The sequence below is a fragment of the Penicillium argentinense genome, assembly GCF_028826775.1.
Source record: "Penicillium argentinense strain IBT 30761 chromosome Unknown utg000005l_segment0_segment0, whole genome shotgun sequence".
NCBI classification, from domain to species: domain Eukaryota; kingdom Fungi; phylum Ascomycota; class Eurotiomycetes; order Eurotiales; family Aspergillaceae; genus Penicillium; species Penicillium argentinense.
Window position 1 is genome coordinate 370,188 of NW_026622664.1, and position 16,579 is coordinate 386,766.

Consider the following 16,579-nt stretch of genomic DNA (forward strand, 5'->3'; position numbering starts at 1 on the left):
GGATCTGAATAGCCGCTACTATAAGCAACTAACAGCCACAACGAGGCATCTTAACCAACTTGACTACAGCACCGGGGTTATATTTCACCGGTCAGATTTTGACATCATGAGCCTAACAAACACTGTCTAGCTCGATGTCAACGGACGTACGTCGTCATTGGCACCGCCCGGCAAACGTCAAAACTCCCCGCAACAGCGTAATCCTTGATATCAGCTCGAGGAGATGCACCATCTGCGATCACAGACTTGGATCTTTACTTTGAACCTCTCCGCTTACCTCAAGTTTCCGCGGTCGTGTCTTTGAACCCATCGCAATAGCTGCATCGTGGCCTGGCAGTGCGGAAAAGCAAGCTCCTCCCAGCCCGACTTGTGAGGGACCGCGAATCGTCGCACCACCACCATGGCCTATGTGGTTCCGATACACCGCGCAAGTGGCATTCGGCATGCTGTGAAGCTGAACTTTTTGAGGTCGGAGGAAGACTGTCTGGTGGTTGCGTGAGTGCACACCCACCCCAGCCCTATCTTGCAGCCATCGCTGGATAGCTCAGTATGGAGCATGTGAGCTAATTTGCTTTATTCACTCACTAGGAAATCGAATCGACTCGAATTTCACACTCTCACGCCTGATGGCCTCACGCTCATTGCCACCCGTTCGTTGTATGCGCAGGTTACCATGCTCGCCCGGCTGCCAGCGCCAGTGAACTCACGCACTGATCACCTCTTTGTCGGCACGGATCAGTTTCAATATTTTACACTTGTATGGGATGAAATGAATCAAATAATTAAGACAGCACGCAATTATGTCGATGTTGCTGAGCCCTCGTCTCGAGAATCACAAACCGAGCCCCGGTGCCTGCTTGACCCTAGTGGACGATTCATGACGCTGGAGCTTTATGAGGGCGTTATCACAGTCATTCCAGTTGTCGAGCCTTCGAAACGCAAACAAAAGTCTTCGCAGGCGGCTTTATCTGACGCACCACAGGTAGGCGAGCTTGGCGAGCCGACTAACTCGCGCATAGAAGAGCTGTTTGTCCGATCGTCAGCATTCCTGCACTCTGTTTCTAGCCAACCCTGGCTGGCTTTGCTATACGAGGATAACCAGAAAAAGGTCCGCTTACGGATTCGGGAATTGGACTATACCAAGTCTGGAGGAAGTAGCTCTCCCGATGCGACTTTCAAGGAAGTGCAAGACAAAAAGCTTGAGGGGGGCGTGTTTGGACACGAGCTTGATCTGGGCTCCTCGCATCTTATCCCGATCCCTGCCCCGCTTGGTATGTGTCCAACTCATTCTCTTCTATCCCTCTATACTGACTTCTATAGGTGGTTTGATTGTACTGGGAGAAACTTCAATCAAGTACATCGATGACAATGCAAATGACATGATCTCGCGTGACCTCGACGAGGCTACTGTGTTCGTCGCCTGGGAGAAGGTTGACAGCCAAAGGTGGCTTTTGGCCGACGATTATGGCCGATTATTTTTCCTTATGTTCATTCTGAATAATGAGGGCAACGTCGAAGACTGGAAGCTGGACTGGCTAGGAAACACATCACGTGCGACAGTGCTTGTCTATCTGGGTGGCGGTGTTCTGTTTGTCGGATCCCACCAGGGCGACTCCCAGGTCCTGCGTATCGGGGAGGGCTCATTCGAGGTGATACAGACTTTAGACAATATCGCGCCTATCCTTGATTTCACCGTAATGGACCTGGGCAATCGTATTAGCGAAAGCCACACGCACGAGTTCTCGTCCGGACAAGCCCGCATCGTGACGGGCTCCGGTGCCTTCGATGATGGAACGTTGAGGAGTGTACGCAGCGGTGTCGGTATGGAAGAACTCGCAGTCCTGGGCGAAATGGACCATATTACGGATCTCTGGGGGCTGCGGATGCAGAGCACCGAGGATTTTCTGGATACACTGCTTGTGACCTTTGTTGACGAAACACGGATTTTCCGGTTCGGCATGGATGGGGAAGTCGAGGAATTGGACAACTTTTTGGGTCTTGCCTTCGACGAGAGTACTCTCCTGGCTGCCAATCTACCGGGTGGTAGAATCCTGCAAGTGACAGAGAAGAGGGCTTTGATTGCCGATGTCGAGGGTGGGATGGTGGTTTTCGAATGGACTCCGACGACCCAGAAGGCTATTACAGCTGCCTCAGCTAACGATGACCATCTTGCATTGGTGATTGGTGGTCAAGTGCTCGCCTCATTCGACATCCGGGGAGAAGCCAGTCTTATCACGCAGAAGGAATTCGACGCAGACCACCAAGTCTCTGGTGTTACGGTGCCGTTCGATCCGACAGGCGTCTGCATCGCTGGGTTCCCGCAGTCGGCGAGAATTTCCGTTCTCAACATCAACGATTTTTCTGAGATCCAAACAAAGTCGCTAGGCACAACGGGCGAGGCATTCCCTCGTTCTGTTCTGGTGGCCAATGTGCTTGCCAATAGTCCCCCGACTCTCTTTATTTCCATGGCTGACGGCAGCGTCATTACTTTCTCTTTTGATACCAAGGATTATACATTAGGGAGTATGGCCAAGCTGATCCTTGGATCCGAACAACCGGCGTTTAAGAAACTGCCCCGAGGAGACGGTTTATACAACGTCTTCGCTACCTGTGAAAACCCTAGTCTGATTTATGGCTCGGAAGGTCGCATCATATACTCTGCAGTCAACTCAGAAGGCGCTTCTCGTGTATGCCATCTACATACTGCGGCATTCCCGGAGTGCATTGCTGTCGCCACTTCAAAGGAACTCAAGATCGCATCAGTGGACAAGGAACGCACGACGCAGATCCAAACACTTCGGATGGGCTCCACAGTCCGACGGGTCGCTTATTCACCGTCAGAAAAGGCCTTCGGTCTCGGAACGATTGTTCGCAAGCTGGAAGATGGTGTCGAAATTGTGAAAAGCTATTTCGTACTCGCCGACGAGATCATGTTTCGGCATCTGGACTCACTAGAACTCCACCCGGATGAGTTGGTGGAAAGTGTGATCCGGGCTGAGTCCACCGGCGGCAAAGATCGGTTCGTCGTCGGGACGGCCTACCTGGATGAGGATAGAGAAGGGTCAATCCGCGGGCGGATATTAGTATTGGAGATTGACCATGGGCGCAAGCTGACACAGGTTGCGGAGCTGCCGGTCAAGGGTGCTTGCCGGGCACTCGCGATGATGGGTGATCTAATTGTTGCAGCCTTGGTGAAGACTGTAAGTGGAATCTCAGGAAGACGACGGCGAGGAGAATCTGGCTCACTGAAATATTATCAAGGTCGTTGTTTACAAGATTGCCAATAGCAATTCCGGGACGAATATGAAGCTTGACAGGCTTGCTAGCTACCGCACTTCCACAGCACCTGTGGATGTCACAGTCGTCGGCGACACCATCATGGTGGCCGATCTCATGAAGAGCGTTTGCATTGTGAAATATGTCAAGGGAGCTGACGGGGTGAAGGATGAACTACGGGAGATTGGCCGCCATCACCAGACTGTCTGGAGCACCGCCGTCGCCTCAGTTGAAGACGATACGTTCCTTGTCAGCGAGGCACAGGGCAATTTGATTGTCTTGTCGCGAAACACGAACGGTGTCACCGAACAGGATAAGCACCGTCTCGTTCCTACGAGTGAAATTCGCTTGGGTGAGATGGTCAATCGTATCCGCGCAATCCATATTCCACAGCTCGCAAGCGTCACAGTAACCCCGCGGGCATTTATGGCAACAGTACGTTTTCGCCCGGATATCAGACTATCATCATGATAACTTTCATGGGAATAATCTTTTGCTAACCGGCTGTTCCAGGTCGAGGGATCGATCTACCTCTTCGCACTGATCAACCCAGAGCATCAAGACTTCCTCATGACCCTCCAAGCCGTGATGGCTAGTAAGGTCGAGTCCTTGGGTGATTTGCCATTCGATGGGTTCCGCGCGTTCCGTACACTAGCGCGCTCGGCGGACACACCATTCCGCTTCGTGGATGGGGAACTGATCGAGCAATTCCTATCCTGTGAGCTAGAGCTGCAGAAGGAGATTGTGGATGAAGTGGGAGTGGGCGACGTGGAAAGCGTGAGGGGAACGATCGAAGCACTTAGAAGGTTGCATTGATCGACTTACCCGCTTTGGCTTTTGAACTGTCCACTGGCATGAATGTGAGGTCTTCCGGCCGGTCATGGCTCATGGGGTATGATACAGCGCATTTGAGACTTGGTAGCAACGTATGGACGCACTCCTATGAAAATGACAAATACAACATATGGATCATTTGAAGATGGTCCACCATGACTTTGGCATGTTAGGCTTCCCAGTATGTGAGAAAGTCGTATAGTCGCCATGATGATTTAGTATACACATTTGTTTTGATTATACAGTACATTTTCTATCAAGGTAGGGTATTCTCATGTGCCAACTTCTTAGTTGTTGACAAGCAGCTTCAATACCCGTTCAATTTTGAAGCAACTTACCAGGGATTTAGGTGGCTTTTTCTCCCTCGGAGTCACTCCAGTCCAGGAGCTCCATGATTTGTTCCTCTGACAGCTTCTCTGCCTTCTTGCCCTGCTTCTGAAGGTTCTTGATGTACTTCTTTTGGCGCTTGCGGGCCATGCCATGCCACTCGGGGACACCGCTCGCAGCGGCCAAGACATCCTCCTCGCCTTCCTCTGCCTCCAGGTCCTCGTCACTGTCCTCTACCTCGCCGAGAACCTTGCCGGTCTCGCCGCGCAGCGCATTAGCCGACATCTTGGGCTTCTTTCCACCAAACGCGGCTCTCTCCTTCTCCTTCTTCTCCTTCTCCTTGCGGCGGTCGCGGTCGTGGAGGTATTTGAAGAATTTCTCGATGTACGGTCGGATCAGGATGTAGAAGATGACACTGAGGATGACCTTTGTCCAGCGCGTCTTGCTCACGTCGGCGAAGGAGGCGTAGAGGTTCTTGCAGAAGCGTCGAACGCTGGTCTCAACAAGTCCGAAGATTTGGTTGAAAAAATCAGAGGCCGCCTCAGCAGCGAGGTCGCTGATATCACCTTGCTCGTTCTGGGCCATGGCGGGCAGCTGGTGCGCGAAGTTGAAGAATTGTTTGTCGTGTCAACTTTTTTTTTGCACTTGCGGTTGAAACGGGAGGTGCGGGATGCGGCGGATGAAGGGACCCTGCAACAGAAGAAAGGGGAGGAAAGGGGAAAAATAGGACCACAAATGATCGAAGCGGCTCGAAGGTTCGGCAGGACCCGTCGAAATTGAGCAGACCAAGTAATTTGGACGATGGGCTCGAGATTCCCACAACGGGAAGGCGCGGATTGCGGGTAAGCGGCAGGTCCGGCGAGCCCGGATGAACAGTTCCTCCGCTCGCCGACGCGTCGCGGGCCAAGGCCAATCAACGCCCGAGGCCGAAACGCAGTATGGGACGCGCCTCATTACGTTCACCACCACAGCAACCTACCCGCAGATAGCACCAGAAACAACCTGGGTTCTTTTCAGTGGAATCCCATAATGGCGCAGAGTGAGGAAGCTAGCCTGGAGGAGGTAAGTAACCTCCATCAACTATCCAAAACCCTGTTCTCAATTGTCCTGATGGTCAGCGCCTGAAATCCGCCCTCTGGCTGTCCATTGGCAAGATCGTGGACGAGGAGACCATCAAGCTGGGCGTCAACGCAACCCCTCAATTCATCGGTGCCTTGACGGAGATGGTGTGGGCTCAGATTGGTATGTTTCCTGAATGCAGGTTTATCACGGATGCTTCATCCTGAACTGTCTTCTGAGGTACCCTGGAACAGGCGCGTAACTAACGATCTGCAGAGACGGTCAGTCAAGACCTGGAGTCGTTTGCGAAGTGAGTCAACCCCGTAGCATTGCCTCCCGTCAGCAGGAGATCCTTGTTTGCTGGAACTCGCGCCGTCCAGTCGTACTAATCGGGTTTTCCGTTTTAGGCATGCCGGGCGCTCGACCGTAAACGTCTCAGACGTGATGTTGCTCGCCCGCCGCAACGAGGGGCTGGAATCCATCCTCAAGGCATTCGTTGAGCAGCAGCGCGAGAACGCCTCTTGAAAGATGGGTGACTTGCTTGCGGGCCCCTTGCGACGCTATTGATAGAATCGATGGCGCCTTATGATTCAAAGGTCACTTCTCCCCGGACACGCTGATTGGCGGGATTTCGCCGTCCCTCACCTGTGGCTCGCCTTTGAGGAAATCCCCAGCCTGATTAGTCGTTCGTGATGTATGCCAACTTAATTCCAACTTCCCTGTCGCGACGCACCTGATCATCGCGTCACCCTGATGCAACCGTATACCTTTCTGGTTCGAGCCCTTGCATCTGAGCCTCCGATAGCGCTTCGAATGTTCGACTCGAGGTGCTGTGCGTTCTTGTTCCTGCCAATCCTGCTCGTTACTCGAGTCAGAGCGTTCCAAGAGCTCTCCAGATAACTCCATGACGCAATTTCCCCATCAATGCACGATGGTGGCACCTGTCACTCACCCATACTATCTGCGTTCGGTTTCTCAAGAGTTTGCTAGGAGATTCATCGGCCCAAGAACCCAAATATGCCTGGAAAATATGATGACTTCGGTAGCAGCTTTGCCTCTTTCTTGTGAACCCGACCAATCGGCTCTGATACCAGCACCTTTGTACCATCTACTCTTATCTACTGGTCACGATCAATTTCTTGTCTTTTACCTTGCCCCAATGCCAGCTGCGTACAACTACAAGCTGGCGGTGTATCAATGTCGGAATGAATTGATGACGTATGGTAAACGATCCAACATTCTGTATAAAGTAGCAGTGCTTGCTCCCTTTCAGTAACAGTTATGATTCTGAACTCCTCAAAATCGACTACCATTTAAAATACCTTTAATGATTTTCATTCAAGAATACACTCAATATCAATTCCGACAAAATCTCCTAAAGTGTATCAATCTTTCAGGAAATGACGCCACCGTCTATACTCCCACGATCAGAATCTGCCACTATGCTGAACACGTCTACGCGGAGCGACGCACTACACACGACGCTTAAAAGTGCGCCGGTGATGCACTCGGTCCGTTTCCATGGACCCGGTGATATTCGCGTTGATGAGGTAGAAGAGCCGATCTGCGGAAAGGGACAAGTAAAGGTTCGATTGGTTTGCTCATTCTTCCCACTGGATATGGTATTGACCGATATCAATTGCGTTCAGATGAAACCCGCTTATGTTGGGATCTGCGGTAGCGGTAGGTCTCCTATTCATCAGCCCAGCAAAGACGTTATTTTTGATTGTATCTCACACTGCATCGTGGCAGATCTTCACGAGTACACGGGCGGCCCGGTCTTAATCCCTGAACAGCCACACCATATCACTGGCTCGACATACCCAGCCACACTCGGTCACGAATTCGGAGGGTTCGTCGAAGAAGTTGGCGAGGGTGTCACGAATGTCTTCCCCGGCCAACGCGTTGTTGTCCGCCCGACCATTTTCGATGGAACATGCAGTGCGTGCCAACGGGGATACAACCACTGCTGTGAGAACATTGGATTTATTGGGCTGAGTGGTACTTCTCTCCAATCTCCGGATACAATCGACGAATGAACTGAATACTAAGGAGTCCAGGGTATGGCGGCGGTTTGTCGCAAAAGGTCGTCGCACCAGCCAACCACTTTTATGCACTGCCTAACAACATCTCCCTCGAAACGGCCGCTCTTGTCGAACCGCTCGCCGTATCCTGGCATGCCGTCAACCTCTCTCCCTTCAATAAGGGCGACAACGTCCTCGTCATGGGCGGCGGGCCGATTGGGCTGGGCGTGGTGCAGGTCTTGAAATTGCACGGCGCAGGACAGATCATGGTGGCCGAACTCATGGACAGTCGCAAGAAAATGTGCACAGAGTACGGCGCGACCACGATCCTTGACCCGCGCGAGGTGAATGTCGCCGAGCGCGTACGCGAGCTCACCGGCAGCGTTGGTGCAGACGTGGTCTTTGATACGGCCGGGTCTGAGAAGGCGTTGATCGGGGCGATCCCTGCTGTTCGAGCACAGGGGACGATAGTCAATATCGCTGTGTGGGAGGGCAAGCCGGCGCTCCCTGTCAACCAGCTGATGTACCAGGAGGTGCGGTACATGGGGGCGGCATTGTATGACGAGCAGGCCTTTCTGGACGTGATTGAGGCGTTGAGCCGTGGTGAGTCCTCATTGTTTCTCTTGGCTTGGCTGATGCGATGATGATGTCTTGGTTCCAAAATGTGGAGATTTTGCTGATCAAATGCTGTCAGGCGACTTGCGACCAGAGGCGATGATCACCGCGAGAATTGCCCTGCAGGACGTTGTGGACCGGGGATTCCGGGCATTACTGGACCACCGCGACGAACACTGTAAGATCTTGGTGGATGTGCAGAATTAGCGGGGTCGAGGGAACCGGATCATGTACCATAGAGATCAATAGGTGCTTCAAAATCATGGCATCAAGCCAAACCTAATATTCCCACAACGTAGTTCCCAACCGAGTGGGCCTCCTAACCCACTACTAAATATTCAAAAAGTAGATAAATCCACCAAAACACCATTAATTCAAAAAGCTATCTATTAAGGCACCAAGTAATCGAATGGCCAACATTCTGACCAGCCGCTACATCTAGGGGGTGCTCGTCTGGCTAACTGAGGTGGCAAAATAGGCTGTTCAACCCGTTCAACTGGCTGCACTAGCTGCGCTAGCGGTGGTAGGCCCTCTCTAACTGTAACACCCTGTTCACATCGAACTAGGCGATTCGTTCGTGGTCGTTTTTACCATTTCTTCTCATTCGCAACACGTAAATCAGCATTTTCCTGCGCTAGTAGCGCGCCGTTATGCATTGAGAGATAGCAGCCCTTGATAATCTGATCTATGGTGATCTTAGTGTAGGAGGGCTTCTTGATCGTTTGTTGAGTAAGGCTTTGAGTGAAGAAATGTAATTGAATCCTGTCTTTGGTGTTTTTGGGCTGAACTGGCGCAAGGTGGTGGTGTTATTTTTCGGAGGGAAATATTGAGTTTTGAAAGCACACGTTTTGGGTCTAGTGGAACTAGACCTGCTGCTACAAAACCAGACTGACATAGTCTCAGGTTTGAAGGTATCTTTATATGCTGTAGTGGGGGACTAGCATGCACTACTACTGTGAGCCCGGCAGAATGACCATACCGCCGTGTTCTGTGCCTCTTGTCAAGTATATATATGCTCCCGACAAGATATTCTAGACGGAGACAATCACTCAAATAATTATTACACTCCTTCAATCATCCGTTTCCGTCCTCGCCAGAAGCGCAATCTAACAGGCCTACACGAGCGTAGTGTAGGAGGAAGTGATCGTTTGTGTGTGTGTGTGTGTGTGTGTGTGTTTTCTCTGCCATCCGCTCATGAGCGAGCCCTCGAGCGCATTCCCCTTATTCTCTAGGTATAAGATATGGTAGTACTACAGTGTAATATGGACTGTCTCGATTATTGTTGACGTGCCTTTTCTATGAAATATCCACAATGAATCTCATCATCGCTGATAGCCCTTGATACTGATTCCTTAATCTTTACCTAGGGTGCTTCAACCCAGTTCGTTCACCTGGGGTTAAAAGGCGATTTCAATGGTCAATAATCTGTTCAAAGTGCCTTGTACTGCCCCGCATTTTTGGATATGCTCTGCCCCTCACGTCTCCAGATCACGATCTGCCAATGGTGACCGCTAGCGGATCCTGGTGCCCGCTGACGCCCTTGCCTTCGCCCTTGACGGAAGCGCAACACGAAATGTTGCCTGCACAGATCCGTGTGTTCGAAGGTCATGAGCGCGTCGCATTGCATCATCTACCCAATGGGAATCTGTCTACCTAGGTAATAACTACTGCCTGTTCGAGATGCCAACTGCACACTAGTGTAGTACAGTAGTACATATGATTGCCTAGTTAACTATCCTGTGATACCTCAGACTGCCCTGGAATATCCACGTAACCACGGACTGAGCCGTGGCGCAGTAGTGTGGCTGGGGTACTGCCATTATTGAACCTTCTTTATTTTTTCCATTTTTGAATTTTCCTTTTCTTCACATGCGGTGGCAGAGGATGCAGCCAATGGATCCTGGCAAAGCGACCGAAGTGGAGCCACATTGACATCAGCGGTCCGCTTTTTGCAGTCGTTTCCCCAAAGAGGCTGTGGAGTGGGGACTGCCCACGCGAATCAGACCAGGCGATGCTTCGATCGCCGCCGCCGCACCCACCGATTCCCACTGATCTTCGAGCATTGCGTTTGGGGAGGGTCCCTTATAACTCGCCCTGAATCCTGCTGCCTTCATCCGGCCTTTTAACCTTATCGCCTCCCTCGGACTCATCCGACCTCATCATCGCACCTCCAACATGGGTATCGGAGGAGTCGTTCTGCGGTTTTGCAGTCTCGCTATACGCGTGCTGCAGTTCCTCGCATCAGCTGTCATCCTCGGGATCTTCTCTTACTACCTCGCTATTCTCGCGCGCCATGACCTGCACATCGCCACATGGCTGAAGGCCGTTGAGGGTCTAGCCGGTGCCGGCACCCTATACGGCCTGCTGGGCATCATTTTCGTCTGCTGTCTCGGCGGAGTCTCCTTCTTTGCTTTCCTGGGTGTGGTGCTGGACGTGTGCTTCACTGGTGCCATGATCGCCATCGCTGTCTTGACGCGCAAGGGCGTTGACCAGTGCACTGGAACGGTCGACACCCCACTGGGCACAGGAAACGCTTCGGATGATTCCCAGGCCAATCTGTCTTTCGGGATGGCCTGCAAGCTCGAGAAGGTTACTTTTGCTGTGGCCATCATTGGAGTGTGAGTAGTCTCTTCTTCTCCCCAATAATTCCTTACCGGAGGGTGGTATGAAAATATATTCTAATCATCTTCTAGTTTCCTATTCCTGATTTCTATCCTCTTCCAAATTTTGCTCGCCCGTCACCACAAACGCGAGAAGCGCTTCGGTCCCTCCCCCGCAAACGGCTACACCTCCGGCAGCCGTCGTCGCTGGTGGCGTCGCAACAAGGCTAGCGCCGACACTGGCGCCGACGCTCTACCCGGCCACCCCACCCCCAGTGATGTCGAAATGGATGGCGAGCCCAAGAACGAGAAGAACTGGTTCGGCTCCTGGGGGCGCAAAAACAACACCACCGCCCCCGCGGCCAACGGCTCTGGTGCAGTCCAGAACGGCTACGGCTACGGCAACTCGGCCTATACCGGGAACATCTAAAGTGACTAGTCGCTGTCATTTCGGTAATGGTGGATGGATGGCGAATTGTGATTTGCTCTCAATCTTGCTGATGATTGGACCGGTCAATAGCTGGTCGATGATTGTATGACGCTTTGTCGCTTTGAGCTGTGATACCATGTTATATAATATGTTTGCGTGTACGTTTAATCGCGACTATACACGGGATGGTATTGTCAAGATAGTTTAGGAGTGCGAATTCTTCGCACAGGGATACATAATGGAATATGAGAATTACTATTTATCGCTACTCTATATCAACTTGGAAACTTGAAGGTGGGAATCTGATCATAATATCACAATACGACGACTGCTGCACCTTCGTATTGTGTGGGGTAAAAACAAAAGGAGGTTAAATTGGGTTCTGGAGAATAAAGTTTGTATTGTTCCTGAGACTAAAGTACATCAACGAAACCATTGCCGCATGCGTCGACACATTACCCGCGGCCCCAGGGTAGGCAATCATTAGGAATACAGATTAACATGAGGCATCAGCATCGACATGAACATCAATCGGTCATCGACTGTGGGAGAAAGGAATTCAAAGCTCGCCAAACATCATGGGAATAAAAATAAAAACGACATTGTAACCCGACCCAGTCGGTCAAATCGTCAAAAAGAGAGATTTTACCATCCACGAGTGGCAACGATAGAGCCGAAGCGACAGATGGTGCCTGCAGCGACAGGGCCCATGTATACGGGCTGCTCGTTGGAGCACATAGCCCAGCTCATGCCATCGGGAGCGCAGAGGATCTCGCCCGAGGTGCAGGTCCAGCCACCAACGTAGGCAGAGAAGGCGTTGTTGGTGGAAGCCTCCTGGGAGTTGGAGGACTGACCGTTCAAGACACGAGGGTCAGCGGAGGGAGTGCCAAAGGCGGAGGCGATCTTGGACATCGATTCGCTGGTGTTGGAAGGGACGCTGCGGGTGGAGTTGGTGGTCTTCTTGGAAGACGAGTCGGTGGTGGTCTTGTTGGAAGACGAGTCGGATGAGCCGGAGTCACCGGCACCGAGGAAGGGAGCGTTGCTTTCGCACTTGTAACCCTTTCCTTCGGCCTTGCCAACGACATTATCACCGGGCATGGGGAAGTTGACGGCTTCACCTTCAATGGTCACACACTTTCCAGCCTGGTCGACGTTCGCAACAAACAACTCGGGCAGGCTGTCGAAGCTCATGGTCTTCATCTGGCCAGTCATGTCGCGTTGCTCGTGCTGGTGGACCAAATCCTTGTGCTCATGCTCGTGCTCCATGTTCTTAGGGGGGCCTGCCTGCTTCATGGGTGGATGATTGGGGTGGTTGGGATGATTGGGGTGATTGGGATGATTGGGGTGATTGGGATGATTGGGGTGGTTTGCGTGCTCCACGGTGTGCTGAGCACTCTTGTGAGCAGAATCCTGCTTACCCTTGGAGTCACTGCCGATTGTAACCATGGCGCAGTTCATGTACATCTCGCGGTTGCCGACCTTGTTGAACCAGGTCCAGGCGAGAAGAGCCTCGCCATCAGGAGCATCCGAGGGGATGGTGAAGTCATACTTTTTGTCGATGGGGCAAGATCCGAGCATCGACTCGATGACCTTGAAGGTCTTTCCCTGATCGTAGGTCAGAGCCAACTGGCAGGAGCCACCGTCGTGGGTTGCGCTACCCTCGAGCTCCATGGTGTATTTCGAGCCCTGCTTGTAGGTAGCCTGGGACTCGAATTCATCCTTGGCGTAGCCCTTGCACGGATAGTCTGATCCAGAAGCCTGGAGCGGGTTGGTGTAGGAGTAGTCCTTCTCGCCCTTCGAATCCTTGTTGAGAGGACTGCGGATGGGGTACGGCTTCGACATCTGCATGTGGGCAGAGGCCGAACCGGCCAACAAACTGGCGAGGAGAACAAGACCCTTCATTTTGAATAGAGTCTATCCGTTATTAGCGTGAAACCCATCAAATGCATTAATGCAGACCAGTACCTCGGAGGAGTACTCACAATCTGATAGAAGGAATGAGAAGAGAGTATAAAAACAGAAGGATAGGCTCAAGGGTCTGCCAAGCACTCAACCACCAGGGCTAAAGATCTTGTCCAGGAACAGAAAGTTGAGGAACGAAGAAGAGTGGGCGGAAATGACGAGCTCGAGCTATAATAAATAGTTTGGTGTTGTTAGCATTCCCCAGTGTTTCCTGGAGGAATGGCGGATGCCACTATTTTGCGGTCCAAGCCCTGGTCGACTGCGAAGCGGCCAGCAACGCGAAGAATGCTGGCAACCACCGCACTTGCCAGCGCCGTCACCAGCAGGAAACCACTCATCCCGCGCGGGCTAAAGCCTTTCGAAAGATGGACTTGTCAAATTACATGCTGATTTTTCTGGGATAGTTGGTTTTGTAGTCGACTCAGCAGATGTCTCGTTAGAGCCAAGCTTTGCAGCTCGCATGTCGTGTGCCACAATCCCTGCCAGCAACTCTCTTAGTGACAAGCCACCCCCAGGGGTAGGACTGCACAGACAGGCCCATGAGAACACCGTGAGGGGCATCCTCATTCCGCATCGAAATTAATCTCCGCAAGCCAAGTTGCCGGGGTATTCAGTGATGTCAGTCATAAACACACGTTGCAGTGTCGGCAGTTGCACCTATCCCGAGTTCGTCCAGACCTGGTATAGTTCATTCTTGGGAACATTCAAGCACTGCCATGATAACGTGGCCTTGGTGAAAACCGGTTCGAATGGAGTGTAGGGTCCGAATTGTCTGCCGGACGTCATGTCCCAGAGACGTCGCTAGGTTTTGGTCTTTCCACCCCCTGGAGCGCCCTGCATGCCAATGGCCTGAACACCAACACGGCAGCTAGGAAATGCAGTGACTATTGAGCCGATGACCCCGTCAGGCTCACTGGAGAGTTGTTTCGTGGGCTTCCGGAGCCATTGACGTTCCTGCAGGACACGATCGTGCATACACTCAGTTCTGTATAGATCCGCGACTGGGGGCAGGTCCAAACGGCTCCACTATGAGGTCAACCCCATCTGCGAGCTAAAAGGACCTCATCCAGGAAATGCAGAATCTCAAACGAGAATATGAAGGCGTCCATCTCAATTGATCATATTTAATCCTCCTTAATTGCTTCGAATGTATCCCGCCGATGACACCGTAATGCAACTTGAGGACAGCCACCATAATCGTTAGGGCCTGCAAGGACACGCGACGTCGCGATTAGCGCGTCGGTCGAGTCGTTCCGCGAACGCCCCTCTTGCCTTCCCCTCTACTTTCCCTCATCTCGCAGCCGTCAACTCCACGAGCAGGAGGCCCGCTGGATGTGTCGGTCTTATCGACATCTGCGCGCTCTGCCTGTCCAGCATGCCGCCAATTTGCGCCCGGCGGGTCGCCACCCCTCGCCACTGAGGCTCTCCGATCGATCGATTGCCGTGGCGAACGTCAGAGCGCCAGGCTCAGTTTGGAGCCCCGTTCGTCATGTTTCTGGACTACGATCGCTTTCCTTTCTTAAAGATTCAACATGTTTTACTCCCTCCAGATTTTCCTCCAATTTGGTCGCATCGCACCGCGCATACTCCCAGGGCACTTTGAACCCATCTCCAGCGATTGTTAACCTTCTGGACGCCGAGGACGTGGCGATGACGACAGAAGCATCCAACACAGATGCGAAGCCCTCTGATATTCTGAACGGGGACGTGACCTTGCCTGCTGGCCGGGCGGAAGGCTCATTAGATCCGGAGTCAGATGAGGATGTCCCTGTCGAGGCGGACGAACTGAAGGAGGCGCTAGGACGACCCCCGCCGGTGAACAGCAGCTACCTCCCTCTTCCTTGGAAAGGGCGGCTTGGATATGTGAGTTTAAGATTGGAGAATGGGTCGGTTTTGGAACATTGCGATTCTCATTCAATTTATCAACAGGCCTGTTTGAACACCTACCTGCGCTACTCGACCCCACCCGTCTTCTGTTCCCGAACGTGCCGCATCGCATCCATTTTGGAGAATAGACACCCACTCCAAGACCCCGAGCAGCCTCCACACCCTACCAAGAATCGACCAGACCGAAACCAGCCCGCGGATGTGGCACGAGGTCAGGCCTTTGTTGAGTCGCTAGGCTTAGCTAACGCGCGTGACCTCGTGAAGCTCATACGCTGGAATGACAAATATGGAATCAAATTCATGCGACTCAGCAGTGAGATGTTCCCCTTCGCCAGCCATAAAGAGTACGGTTATAAACTGGCGCCGTTTGCCGCTGAGGCATTGGGCGAAGCTGGACGAGTGATTGCAGAACTCGGTCACCGAGCATCCGTTCATCCCGGTCAATTCACCCAGCTAGGCTCGCCTAAGAGGGAAGTAGTTGAAAGCTCATACCGTGATTTGGAATATCACTCCGAACTGCTGCAGCTGCTCAAGCTGCCTCCTCAGCAAGATCGCGATGCGATCATGATTCTGCATATGGGAGGAGTCTTTGGCGACAAGGCCGCGACCCTGGACCGGTTCCGGGAAAACTATGCTGTCTTATCCCAGGATATCAAGAACCGACTGGTTCTAGAAAATGATGATGTCAGCTGGACTGTGCATGATCTGTTGCCTGTTTGCGAGGAACTCAATATTCCTCTGGTCCTCGACTATCACCACCATAATATCCTTTTCGATGTGAACGAAGTTCGCGAGGGGACACAGGACATCGTCGCTCTTTACGACCGCATCGCGGCTACCTGGTCCCGCAAGAACATCACACAGAAGATGCACTACTCGGAGCAAACTGCTCCTGCCATCACACCTCGCCAACGTCGCAAGCATAGTGATCGAGTGGCCACCCTACCACCCTGTGCGCCTACCATGGATCTCATGATTGAAGCCAAGGACAAGGAGCAAGCCGTGTTTGAACTGATGAGGACGTTTAAGCTCCCCGGCCATGACCTCTTCAACGATATCATTCCATATACACGGACAGACGAAAACAAGCCATTCAAGCCGCCCAGGAAATCGAAAAAGAACGGTGGCTTTGTTGATCTGGAAGGCTCTGTTCCGCCACCTCGCACCATTCCTGACGAGGAAGTTGGCATGGGTGGCCCAGAAAGAAGAGTCTATTGGCCCCGCGGAATGGAAGAATGGCTTCGGCCAGCAAAGAAGGTTCCAAAGCCCAAGGCTTCTCCTAGCCCAAGGAAGATGAAGATTGAGCCTTCTGCTGCGAATGGGACATTGGAAACCCCGGTGAAGAAAACAGCCATGGCTCCCAAGCGCACCTCTACTCCGGCCAAGTCACGAGCCAAACGCAAGGTCGAGGAAATGGAAGAGTCTACTCCCGAGTCGGAGTTGAGTGGTTTGTCTGTGGACCAAGACAGGGTCACCACAAAGACTACCACGACTAGGAGGAGTAGCCGCGTCAAGAAGGTTAATTATGCCGAGGAAAGCGCATAAATCAGCCCTGAGTGGTATGT

The 16,579-nt window shown here is 52.3% G+C and overlaps 6 protein-coding genes across 6 annotated transcripts; 5 read left to right on the forward strand and 1 right to left on the reverse strand.

The window, feature by feature from the left end:
• Positions 1–400: 400 nt before the first annotated feature.
• Positions 401–5,217, forward strand: N7532_004930 (DDB1/RSE1 family protein; the record flags this gene model as incomplete). The annotated part of the gene is made up of 6 exons (XM_056617424.1): positions 401–495; positions 589–1,271; positions 1,321–3,200; positions 3,262–3,711; positions 3,790–4,053; positions 4,522–5,217. 6 exons carry the CDS (start codon positions 401–403, stop codon positions 5,215–5,217), a joined length of 4,068 nt encoding a protein of 1,355 aa, XP_056473583.1.
• A 249-nt stretch (positions 5,218–5,466) lies between these two features.
• Positions 5,467–6,021, forward strand: N7532_004931 (CENP-S family protein; the record flags this gene model as incomplete). Its single annotated transcript, XM_056617425.1, has 4 exons — positions 5,467–5,499; positions 5,556–5,679; positions 5,773–5,806; positions 5,904–6,021. 4 exons carry the CDS (start codon positions 5,467–5,469, stop codon positions 6,019–6,021), a joined length of 309 nt encoding a protein of 102 aa, XP_056473584.1.
• A 917-nt stretch (positions 6,022–6,938) lies between these two features.
• N7532_004932 (uncharacterized protein) lies at positions 6,939–8,342 on the forward strand (the record flags this gene model as incomplete). The annotated part of the gene is made up of 4 exons (XM_056617426.1): positions 6,939–7,179; positions 7,249–7,497; positions 7,557–8,123; positions 8,215–8,342. 4 exons carry the CDS (start codon positions 6,939–6,941, stop codon positions 8,340–8,342), a joined length of 1,185 nt encoding a protein of 394 aa, XP_056473585.1.
• Positions 8,343–10,310: 1,968 nt separating this feature from the next.
• Positions 10,311–11,165, forward strand: N7532_004933 (uncharacterized protein; the record flags this gene model as incomplete). The annotated part of the gene is made up of 2 exons (XM_056617427.1): positions 10,311–10,753; positions 10,829–11,165. The coding sequence occupies 2 exons, from the start codon at positions 10,311–10,313 to the stop codon at positions 11,163–11,165; spliced, it is 780 nt and encodes a 259-aa protein (XP_056473586.1).
• Positions 11,166–11,810: 645 nt separating this feature from the next.
• Positions 11,811–13,067, reverse strand: N7532_004934 (putative extracellular protein; the record flags this gene model as incomplete). Its single annotated transcript, XM_056617428.1, has 1 exon — positions 11,811–13,067. The coding sequence occupies one exon, from the start codon at positions 13,065–13,067 to the stop codon at positions 11,811–11,813; it is 1,257 nt and encodes a 418-aa protein (XP_056473587.1).
• A 1,710-nt stretch (positions 13,068–14,777) lies between these two features.
• N7532_004935 (UV-endonuclease UVE-1) lies at positions 14,778–16,559 on the forward strand (the record flags this gene model as incomplete). The annotated part of the gene is made up of 2 exons (XM_056617429.1): positions 14,778–14,990; positions 15,057–16,559. The coding sequence occupies 2 exons, from the start codon at positions 14,778–14,780 to the stop codon at positions 16,557–16,559; spliced, it is 1,716 nt and encodes a 571-aa protein (XP_056473588.1).
• Between the last annotated feature and the right edge of the window lie 20 nt (positions 16,560–16,579).